The 12,014-nt window shown below is 47.8% G+C and overlaps 1 protein-coding gene across 2 annotated transcripts in view; it reads right to left on the bottom strand.

Annotated features, from left to right (window-relative positions):
• Positions 1 to 787: 787 nt before the first annotated feature.
• Positions 788 to 12,014, bottom strand: part of XPC (XPC complex subunit, DNA damage recognition and repair factor) — a 41,040-nt gene continuing 29,813 nt past the window's right edge. For both annotated transcript variants that reach the window (XM_053599678.1, XM_053599679.1), the window contains 8 exons: positions 10,651 to 11,526; positions 9,137 to 9,297; positions 5,287 to 5,368; positions 4,549 to 4,683; positions 4,302 to 4,471; positions 3,651 to 3,744; positions 3,118 to 3,207; positions 788 to 1,796 (listed from right to left, as the gene is read on the bottom strand). In XM_053599678.1, coding sequence (XP_053455653.1) covers positions 1,581 to 1,796; positions 3,118 to 3,207; positions 3,651 to 3,744; positions 4,302 to 4,471; positions 4,549 to 4,683; positions 5,287 to 5,368; positions 9,137 to 9,297; positions 10,651 to 11,526 — 1,824 coding nt within the window. In that variant the 3' untranslated portion in view covers positions 788 to 1,580. The remainder of the gene's footprint in view (positions 1,797 to 3,117; positions 3,208 to 3,650; positions 3,745 to 4,301; positions 4,472 to 4,548; positions 4,684 to 5,286; positions 5,369 to 9,136; positions 9,298 to 10,650; positions 11,527 to 12,014) is intronic.

Here is a 12,014-nt window from a genome sequence, read left to right on the forward strand (position 1 = left end):
GCACTGATGTGTCTGAGCTTCAGTTTCTGCATCAGTAAAATGGGGACAATGCTTTTCTACCTCACCAGGTTGCTATGGGAACTGAAAGAGATAAAACCTATAAAACACCTGACTTGTGGCACTTTTCATTCATTTTGCTTCCTGTTCTGAAGCAATGGTCTGCTCTGGAGCTAACAATTTGAAAAAAGCTACTTGTTACAAGCAGGTGACTAATACCATTATAAAACCTCATGTATTTCGCAAAACCTACTTTCAATTTCCATGATAACTCCTAGTAGCCATCTCTCCACAGAGACGGCAATGCAGACAAGTGCCTTACCCCTAGGGATCCTGCTCTGGGGCAGGAAGTGTGAGACTGCAGTTTCCACAGCAACCCGGGTCTGTTACTCAACAAGAGTTCCTGCCAGGCTTTTGCCCCATGAGTCATACCCCAAGTATTTTGTTTCCATTGGATAAAATTGATTCAAATTCTTAATGGTAAATATCTTCTCAAACCCAGAAAAAGAAATTCCACGTGTGTAAAGATGAGTTCCCAGCCTACATGTAAATAAAACCTAATCTTACATGTAGTCTAAGTCTATCACTCTATCACCTAGATGTTCTTAGCGGATGTAAAGGAAGAAGCCAGGCATGGTGGCAAGCACCTCCCAGTCCCAGCTACTTGAGAGGCTGAGGATGGCACAGAAACGCTTGAACCCAGGAGTCTTGAGTCCAGCCTGGGCAACAGAGCAAGAGCCCATCTCTTAAAAAGAAAAAAAAAGCTGAAAAGAAAATATAGAGCCACAAGTCTTTTTAGATAAATGCTTTATTTTTCTCCAAATGTTATAAAAGTTATTTCTGTTAAACATCTATAGTGTATAGAGTTTTATAAATTTATCCAGTAATGAATAAAATACAGGTTAACACTGATTCACATTTACTAACATCTCCTAAACTCTCAATTAGTGTTTTTTCCTTTTCTTCCCTGATTTTAGTTTTGTTCTAGTTTTCAGCCACCACAGAATGTTACTTCAAAGACTAGATGGCACCAACGTGATGACAAGATGCTCTGTACCTCTCACGTGCTAGCTCCCTTCTACAAAGCAGCATCAAGTGACAGTATTAGTAAACCTGATTCAGGGGTAATAAATCCCTGCAGAGAAAGGGTCCCAAGCGAGAGAATACCTGTCTGACAGATGAAGACTAATGGGAAGAAAGGATTGTGCATTCCTAAATGCAACATTATTCAGAAATTTCCCAGTGGTTTCTGTACAAAACTGACCACAAGTCCAAAGTTGGGAAGAACAGGGCTAGGAGGCAGGAGAATGTTTCCCAGGAACGGGTTCTGTAATTCAAAGATTAGGTGAGCTTTGGTAGATGAAGTGTTCAAAGTCCCACCCTGGGAGAATGTGGCGAGGGCTGGGGCCAGCCCAGACCTGCAGCAGCCACTCAACTTGGCCGCCTCTACCGTGGTCCATGCCTGCAGCGCACACTGCTTCTGTTTGTCTTCTCGACAGGGAAGGCACTCAGCAGGGGCCTGGCTCCCCACCCCATAGGTGTGGGACGTATGGGAGACAGCAAGGACCTGGCAGGCACTTGGATCACAGCTTCTCAAAGGGGAACAGGTGGGAAGCCTCTGCTTTCTTTTCCCTTTTGGTCTTCTGGGAGCACTTCGGCTTCTGCTTTTCTCCAGCTTCTCGGTTTTGAGGCCAGGAGGCAGCCAGGATCCTGGCCGCTTCTGCTTGAGAGCTGGTCCCCTCCTCTTCATCAGAAGAGAGTCCACCTCCCGTATCCATGTGAGGAGCTGCCATCTCGGTCTGGATGGGGGACAGTGGTGGGGGTACATGGCCTAGGGTCAGTGACCAGATACCGGGAAGTACCATCAAGAGGCAGTAAAGCTCCCAGGCTGCCTGCAGCTGTGACTCTGGGAGGACAAGGGCACTAGGTGGGGTGGGAAAGCATAGACCTTTCCTAGTGAGAGTTCCTGCATCATCCAAGCAGACACTTGAAAACTCAGGAGCTGTGCTGTGCCAACAAGGATGTCCAGGTAGGAAATGCCCTTGAGAAACACAGCTCCATAACTAGGGATGACTGTGACTGGTGCTTTACATTTGTTATCTCATTTCTAGACAAAAATACATCGTACTCAGATGCTCAGAACCAACTCTCAATGCCAAAAGACCAGAGGAGGCACTCCCTGAAGGCTGGGACAGCTAGGGAGGGTGACAAGGGACCAGTCAGAACATAAAGCCAACCAGCACAGTGGCTAACACCTGTAATCCCAGCACTCCGAGAGGCCAAGGCCGGTGGACTGCTTCAGCGCAGGAGTTTTAAGACCAGCCTGAGCAAGACTGAGACCCCGTCTCTAATAAAAATGGAAAAACTAGCCAGGTGTTATGGCAGTGCCTATAGTTCCAGCTACTGGGGAGGCTGAGGCAAAAGGATTGCTTGAACTCAAGAGTTTAAGGTTGCTGTGAGCTATGATGCCGCAGCACCCTACCCAGGGCAACAGAGGGAGACTGTCCCCCACACCAAAAAAAAGAACAAAAAGCCAATTGAAGAGGTTGCTGAAGGGATTCTAGTAGGAGAATGACAAAAATATTTTTTAAAGGTACACAGGCAGCATAGAGGGTTGGAGAGGGAACAGAATATCCCATAGAACGTTCTGCTGTGTCTTACATGATAGTGATCGTACCACACAGTTGTGTCTTAGGTCTGTCTGTCCCCAAAGGGGGTTCCTTGTGGGCTACATGTCAAATTCACACCTGTATCTACAGGCTGGCCTGGCACATGGCAGGTGCTATGAGAGGTGTACTGAGTAGGTAACTCCAGACCTGCAGGCCAAGCAGGGTGCATCAAACACAGAGCACACAGGACACTCGTGTTCGGTGCTCACACAGAGAAGGCTTAGAAGGGGGAGGCTGGGGTAGGGCTGGGGCTGGAAGGGCCAGCTGAGGCTGGACTCCAGAACACCTTCCCCAGCCAAGGTAAGGACTCTGGGCCTCAGAGACAGAGAATGGAGGTGTCATAACAAAAGCCATGACTTGATGTCTGGGCACGATGCAAACCAATATTCCTAAGCTCTACCTCTGGGAAATTGACCCTGGCTTGTTTTCTCTGCAAAGGACCCAGACTGACCTTGGGCCCATACCGGAGCTTCAGCCTCTCCCTGATGAGCAGTCCTTTGACCAGCACCTTCCAGTGCCCTAGAGCCCGCTTCTCCCTTTTCTGCAGGCAAAAATGAAGTGGGAAAAAATGTTAAGCACTGACATTTTCAGGAAAAATATTAAGATGGAAGCTGTGAACATAAAGATATATATGTATATATACATATAAATACATACACATATACACACACACCCCTTTAGGTTAAAAGATATAGTTTCACAATCATACTGAGTCCCATTTTCAAAACATTGGTCTGATTTACAAAATACCAATCCAGATGCAGGCCCATAGTGGATAGTGACAGTGATAGTAATTTTGAGCCATAGGCAGGAGTCTGTTCTGTCCAGTGCTTGCTCCCCAGGGTGCCGCCCCTAAAGCCAGAGAGCTGGGAGGGCGGTAGGCAGTGGGCTCCATCCTGTAGAGTGAAGGGCTGGGAAGGGCCCAGCCCAGCCAGCTGCACCTGCTCCCCCTTCCCTTCCCTGCAGGCCCTGCCCCTTGCTCACCTCCTTCTCCTTCTTTTCAATGAGTGCCTGCTCATTTTCCCAGGCGCTGAGGAGCACGTCTTTGAATTCCTCGCAGACTATGTACCCATCAGTTCTGTGGGGACACAACATGACAACCCTCATTGAGTCTACCACCTGCCCTGCCTCTGTTCCTCCCCTTATGGATGACAGTGAGCCACTTCTGAGCACTCAGGGACCTGAAGGATGTCCTGGGTCAGCCACTAAAAGACCCCCCACCCCAGGGGGAAGGCAGGCCTACGGAAAGTGGCACTGCACCTCCTCTGCAGCCCCTGCCTAAGAGAGCTAGGGTGAGAGCCCCCGCCCCGGCCCCTGCCCACAGCAGGACAGAGCTCACTGCCCAGGTAACCCCTCAGGAGGTGCTGAGCCCGCTTTGCTCACAGGCATGACACCACCACCCCTGGGAGCAGTGATTTAATCCAGCATTATTAGAATGCTCAGTTCACTGCCTCTGGATAGGAGGCAGAATTGGTAAGATGTTAAAGCTGACTTGCAAATATAAATTTTATAGTGTAAAATATGAAGATAGGAGCCACTGAGCTTCATCCCCTAGCAGCCTGCATGAGCTTCCCTTCCCATCTCCCGAACCTCCCTGTCCCCGCATTCAGCCCCCACTGAAGGCCCCTCACGCACACAGGATGCGAGTATCCTCCATGGAAATCAAAGCCAGTGACAGCCTGGACACAGTCGATGCCCAGCTTGCGGGCCACGCGGTGGAGATTGGGCAGATGCAGCTGGACACAGCCGACTGGCATCATGCTGGGCAGGAAGAGGTACACATTCCCAAACTCATTCCGGGGCACCTGTTGGGGGCATGCCAGGCTGTGGCCAGCTGGAGATCAAAGTGGCCCAGCCTTGACGTCTGTGAAGCTGCCCTTACCTTCCCGTCTACGGCCACAGGGGGCTGATACTCCTCTGTCTGCCAGTGGCCAAACAGGCCCAGGTCATTTTGGTCCTGCAGCTGGGGCTCAGCAAGCCGAGCTTTCCGGGCCCGGTTGGAAAAGCCTTTCACCATCTGTGCCAGAGGACACGGCTGTAGATCACAACACAGGCTTCCCACTCCCCAGTGTTCATTTCACACCAGACGCTGTGCTCAAGGCTGGATGCCTGTCACCTCAGTCGGTCCTCGCAACACACCTACCAGCTCAGTGTGCCTCCTTTTATGACAAAGAGCACCAGCTAACAGAGTCCCTTTGACCCAGGCATTGTTCTCAGTGCTTTGTGTTATTAACTTAATTCATCTTTTCAACAACCCATGAGGTAGTAGTAGGTCCTATTATCATCTCCTTGTTATAAATGAGCAAGATAAGGTAAATGATTTGCCTCGAGTCACACAGCTCATAAAGGCCACATCTGTGCTTTTACCCTAGTTTTTGGCCTACATTTCTTATCGGTTTTGGAAGATACATTTCTTACAAATACCTCAATAATAAGACATACTTTTAAAGGCTTATCTCCTCAAATCCTCCTTAAGCCACAGAAGTGAGACATCTCTGGATTCCCATCCTAGGCACTCATTGGGCAGCTCCCGGTCACCACTCCTATGCCCTTGGCTCTCCCTCCCAGCTTTAAGTTCTGCCCCCTCTACTCCCCCAGGGTACCCCCAGGCTCTTATTACCTTGTAGGGGACTTCTCCCAGCCTCACCACTCTTGCTTTCTTCAGCCACGTGTCCCTGGAGTGCAGGGTCTGCACACAATCCCTGCAGGAGCCAATATAGAGGGACAAAGGACAAATTCAGCCTCCTATGACTTCGCAGCTCTGCTGACTCCCTCCTCAGGCTCTGCCTTGAGCCCTGAAACCAGCCGTGCTCCTAGGGGACCCAGAAGAGCTGCGATGAGCAAACAGCCTTGAACATGGAGTGCCTGTCTGTCTTTTGGGCATACATGTCTGCTTATAAATCCTCACCTACATGGAATTACTCTGTCTAGGCTTTGTACCTTGCCTCCACCACTACTCCCCTTCCTAAGTCTTCCTCTTCTCTGCTATCCAGTGCCCAGTGACAGCCCCTCTGCAGCCCATGAGGACGAGGTGAAAGCCACAGCGTGCAGGACGTTTACTTGTATTTACTCACCACTGAGCCAGTGCCTGCTAAGGGTCTGATCTGCTGCTAAACACCACAGGTGTCTAGAGGAGGAGGCAGTGAACCCAAAAAAGACTAATGGAAATTATCCACAATAAGCTATCAGGGAATTAAGATGCACGCATACAGAACAATCAAATGATTCACGGCAGCCTGTGAGTTTTAGAGACCCTCTGGCTTCTCTCTCCCTTCAGAGCTAACAGCTTAGCTGTGCAATCCTACTTTCCAATGAGCCTTATCAGGGCTGCTTTCACAGGACACGTCCATCTCTCTAGTTTTCATCCCTTATCTCTGTCCAGAGAGAAGGGCCTCAGTGAGCAGGGCACCAAGTTTCCTCCTAGTGTAGATAGCAGGCCCTTAGGTCTGAGGCAGAATTTCAGCATAGTACAACGAACACCAGTCAAATCTTGCCTGTGCCACTTCCTAGCAAGGTGACCTGGACAGATCACTTTACCTTCCTGAGCCTCAGTACAGACCGCCCCTGCCTTAAGTAATGGTTCAACTCAGGATTCTTCAACTTCATGATGAGGCAAAAACAACACTCAGTCAGAGAAACTATACTTTGAGTCCCATACAACCATTCTCTTTTTGATTTTCGGTATAATATTCAATAAATTACATGAGATATTAATCTGTTATAAAGTAGGCTCTGTGTTAGACAACTGTGCCCAACCGCAGGCTAACTTAACTGTCCTGAGAGTGTGTAAGGCAGGCAGGCTAAGCACTGATGTTCAGGAGGTTAAGTGTATTAAATGCATTTTCAACTCAGGATATCTTCAATCCTAATTCAATGATGAAATTCATACGACTTATTTTCACATTACGATGTGTTTATCAGGACACAAGTCCAACCTAAATCAAGGAACATCTGTATCCTCACATACCAGTTAGGGATAATGTGTTCTTTCCACCTCACATGGTCACGGGGAGGACCAGAGGCTTTCTAAGCCCCTGAGCAGCACTTCTTTGTCAATAACATCACTCTGTCACAGCCGGAAAGCTCCACTCATGTCCTCACTCGGAGCCAAACATCTTTGATTGCCATAAGGAGTAATTATGTCATGGTCATGGTCTTCAGACAAGAGAGAGAAAGCAGGGCTTGGAGGGACTGACATCCTCTGGAGAAGCTCCTAAGGAAAGTATCCACGAAGTGGACACAGGTCTCTCAGAATGAATGCCAACTTCCAACTACTTCACTCCCATAAGAATAGCTGTCACCAAAAACTAGAAAGTAACAAACAGTAGTGAGGATGTAGAGAAAGGGGAACCCCATGTCCTTACTGGTGAAAATGTGAAATGGTACAGCCACTATGGAAATAGCATAGAAAATCCTAAAAAAAATTAAACAATTCTACTTCTGGGCATATGCGCCCTCCTCCAAATGAAAACAAGGTCTTGAAAGGACACATGTACACCCGTGCTCCTAGCAGCATTACTCACAGTAGCCAAAAGGGAGAAGAACCCAAGGGTCCATTGACAGATGAAATGATAAACCAAGTGATCCATACACATAATGGAACATAATTCAGCCTTAAAAAGAAAGGAAATTCTGACACATTCCACAACATCAAATGAACCTCAAGACATTATGCTAAGTGAAATAAGCCAGTCACAAAAGAACTAAGACAATTCTGCTAGTAGGTGGTACCTACAGGAGTCCCGCTCATTGAGACAAAAGAATGGTTGCTGCCAGGGGCTGGAGGTGGGGGAATGGGAGGTTTAGTGTTTAATAGAGACACTTTCAGCTTGGGAAGACGACAAAGTTCTGGAGATGGATGGTGGTGATGGGTACACAACACGAATGTGCTCAATGCCACTGGGTTGTGCATTTAATGGTTAAGATGGTAAATTTATATTATGTGTATTTTACCACAATAAAAAATAAATGAATAAGGCTCATCGCCTGTAGCTTAGCGGCTACGGCACCAGCCACATACACCGGAGCCGGCGGGTTTGAATCCAGCCCGGGCCTGCCAAACAGAAAAGACAACTACACCCAAAAAATAGCCGGGCGTTGTGGCGGGTGCCTATAGTCCCAGCTACTTGGGAGGCTGAGGCAAGAGAATCGCTTAAGCCCAAGGGTTTGAGGTTGCTGTGAGCTGTGACACAATGGCACTGTACCAAGGGTGACACAGTGGGACTCTGTCTCAAAAATAAGTGAATAAATAACATAAAATAAAATGAATAAACGTGCACCTCTGAGGCTGTCTTCTCTCATTGGCATGTTGCCTGTGGACTATACCAGCGTTCTCTTCCTAACAGACTTCCCTTCTGCAGACTACTGTAACATGCCCACGTGAGGAAGCCTCTATCAGGGAGGCCTGGGCTTCCTGCTGCCTTTGACTATTGGGTGCTTACGTCCAGAAGAGCACAGTCCTGCCTCTGACCAGTACATGGCACGCTCTGACATGGTGCAGCCCTGAACAGAGGGTCTGGTATGACTGCAGAAGAGGCTGAGAGGCAGGAAGTGGTCCCGTGGGCTTCCCTGCATTTCTGTCTTCCTCTTCCTCCTTTCCTGACAAAGTCCTGCTGTGTCAGCGGCACAATCGTAACTGACTTCCACCTCAAACTCCTGGCCTCAAGCAAATCTCTTATCTCAGCCTCACAAAGTGCAAGGAATACAGATGTGAGCCACTGTGCCCGGCCTTTTTTTTTTCTTTCCTGTACCTTCCCCCTTTTTCCCTATTTATTAAGAACATCTATATTTTGGTCTTTCATTTCAGTTTTTAAAAATCATTTTTTTTACTTGCTTTCTATTGCAATTTCTCAAAATTCCTGTTTGTATTTCTATTTTTTTCAGATTTCATTTTGAATATATTTTATTCATTTTACTTATCCACTCTTAGTGACTTCTTTTTACTAGGATATAAAATACAGTAACATAAAATACATGATTTTAACCATTTTTAAGCACACAGTTCAGCAGCATTAGGGCCACTCACAATGCTGAGCAACCGTCACCACCATCCATTTCCAGAACATTTTCATCCTCTCCAACAGGGCTCTATACCCTGTTGGTATTTTATACCATTAAAATACTCACTCATTTTAACTTTCACAATCAAATCCTTTACTCCAGGATGTTTTGAACTTACACTTGTGTGTTCTTATTGTCTTCATTTTTATTTGTTCTACTTTTTATTTTATTTTTACCCATCACTCGCCCCCCACACTGGTCTTGTAATCCTTGTTTTAATTTTCAAGCTTTAACCTCCCAAACATCAAACATACAGCCCCACATATACACACTACAGCTCACCCCCTAAGAATACTGTTAAACAACGGGGTGAGCTTCCATTACCAACCCCTTGCCCAGTTGCCCAGAAAGAAGGTTGCTAATTCCAGACCGTCAGGAAGCCCCTGAGGCCAGCCAGGCTGCCCACGCACCTGGAGTAGACAGCTTCTCCACGACAATACCCCAGGATCGCTGCTGTCTCAGGATAGATGGCCTCGTATTTCAGAAGATGCCGCTTCAAGGCATAGAGAGGGTGGTTCTTATATAAGCCAACTGAGGTGGGCAAAGGCTGGTCCTGGTGTTTTGCCTGAAACTGCAAAAGCCAGTGTTGAGCACATTTTTTAGGCAAGGAAATGAGGTTTGAGGTGGATGATCCTCAGACCAACTGTTTTGACAACAGATAATGGAGTTGAGGTTTCACAAACACTAATGGCTGTTAACATCTGTACCTTTGGCCCTGAAGTTACAGGTTAATCAAAAGCTATGAAGAGTATGTGGCTTGTGGAAAATTCAGAAAGTCATCTAACCTATTTCCAACCATTAGACACCTTAATCAGCTCTAGCAGACCAAGGTCTTCAAGGGAGAAAACCGCGCAGCTTTCTTCTGCAAGGCAGCCTTACCACTACGTGACCATGGCGGGCTCACCTGACTCTGCTCTCACGGGAACCTGACAGGAGCAGCCCACCCTTTGCCTGTCCCCTCGGCCCCTACTCAGTTCATGTTCTCGTTGCACCTCTAGGGACTCTGGTTTCTCAGCTGGCAATTCCACTGCTGCCGTTCACACCCTGTTCACCAAGACTTCTCTCGGCGTCTCTTCGGATTAGGACAGGCAGTGAAGAGTAGTGAGAGCAGGAGGGGACTAGGCACGCTCGGCTCCCACGGAGCCTTGTTAGCTGAGTTGCAATACCATCTGTGTAATTCCCATTTCACTTGTCATTACTAAATGAAAGAACCAAGGGCACTCGCAAAGCAAATTCTCAATAAGGAACAAACTGCAATACTACAGGAAATGCTAAGTAAACCCAAGCTTTACTGGCCCCAAGTGACCGGAAAAATAACCTTCAGCAAATCTGGACGAGTCCCTGCGTGCACACATGGAGCACAGGCGACCAGGCCTTCTTCCTGGCGTCAGTGCTGGTTCCAGGCTAAGAGACGGAGCTGCATTGTGTTCTCGGAGCCTCCGCTTCCCAGTGCGCCTTCTCCACAGACTAAAGGTGTCTGCACAAGCCGGTCCCCGCCCTCCCAGGAACACGCGTTCTGTATGTGGGAGTGTCTATACACGCGTCTGTGTGTGCACGCACAAAGGGAAAAGGGTACCAGCATGCTGTGGGTTACTTCTCCTTTCACTCAGTCCGAGTTACATGACTTGCAGAAATTATTTTAAAGCTCCATATTTATAACTGGACATATGGGCTTCCATATACAGGCTTCAAAGCCACATGGACCCGGGTTCAAATACCAAGTCAGTTTATCTGTCAGCTCTGTAACTTTTATTTTAAAATTAAGGCAATAATGACCCCAGCTTCAGAGTGTTGTGATAATAAAATGGGATATAATATGCTAAGTATACCTGACACAGTACTTAGCATACATAAAGTACTCAAAGATGAGAATAATTTTAATAATCTGACTGGGTCTTGGAGCCTCCAGCAGCCAAGGCCTTACCTCCGAGTCTTCTTTGTTCTCCCTTTCCACGAAGGGGCTCTGGTGCGGCCTCAGTGTCTCAGTCCACCACGCAGCATCCACCCGTAACTTGCGGGTTGCTGTCATCCAGGCTGGGTCGTATCTCTGAGTGACATCTCGGACCCAGCCATCACCGTCAATGCCTACCACATAGGTTATGGGCTTGGTGGCATACCTGTAACAGGTCAGAGGCTGGCCCACTACACCGTGCACACAGTCCACACATATCCACTTCTCCTCCTGCTCACAGAACACCTCCAGCCACTGATCTACACCAGCTGGGCTCCCTCGTGCTGCCTCCTCACCGTCACTGGACATTTTCTTGTTTCTCTTACTGGTTGAGCTTGATGCCGCTGCTGGAAGGCCTAGGTGCTTACGGTGGCTTCCAGGCGGGGTCCTGGACGCACTCTTGGACCCAGCCTTTGTCCTCTGAGCCGTGGGCACCCTCCTCTGTCTTGAAAGGCCAGGTTCAGAATCCTCATCAGAGAGCTGGGCTTCCCCACTGGAGAGCTCAAAGTCAGAGCCATTGCCAGCATCGTCACTCCCACTCTCCTCTTTATAGGAAACCCTGGAGGCCACCCGCCGCTTCTGGCCACGTGGACATGGCTGGGATGCCTCCTCCTGCCTGCCCCGGGTGCCCTCTTCTTCCTCACCAGAGGAGGACTCACTCCATTTCTTTTTGCCTGCCTTGCTCCTCTTCCCTTTGGCACCTGGACTGCCAGTGCCCTTAGAAGAGGTTTCCTTTTGTTTGGTTCCTTTGCTGGTCTTTGCTTTGCTGTGGTCTTCTAGAACTTGGCTGGACGTTTCTGAAAAGACTCCAGGATCCTCTGTAGAGCTCTTCTTGGAAGATTTCTTTCCCTTAAGCAAAATAAGGTTTGTTTTGTTTTTTAATCCTATAATCTCATTGGGTTAAGTCACTGGCTAGAGAACCACTACATCAAGATGGAGAGTGATCAACTATCCTTTAGGGTTGTAGGAAGGTATTTCAGACTGTGGCAGCTTAGAGAAAGCCACAATATAATTCTTTTTTACTGTTAACTGTAAAGCAGAGAACAGAACATGGGATTTGGAAACAGATAAACAATTCTGTCTCTTATTTGTTGTATGGCTTAGATAAATTATTTAACCTCTCTTTGAGTCTCAGTTTCCTCAGCAATAGTAATACCCACCTTGCACATACGCAACTTGCAGACAAATACATATGGGACTTAACATAGTTATAATTTTAAGAACACAGAAATTAGTTTGGCATCCATAGCTCAGTGAATAGGGTGCCAGCCATATACACTGAGGCTGGTGGGTTCAAGCCCAGCTCGGGCCTGCTAAACAACGAGGACAACTGCAAT

Source organism: Nycticebus coucang, chromosome 8 (genome assembly GCF_027406575.1).
Source record: "Nycticebus coucang isolate mNycCou1 chromosome 8, mNycCou1.pri, whole genome shotgun sequence".
In the NCBI taxonomy this organism is placed as follows: Eukaryota; Metazoa; Chordata; class Mammalia; order Primates; family Lorisidae; genus Nycticebus; species Nycticebus coucang.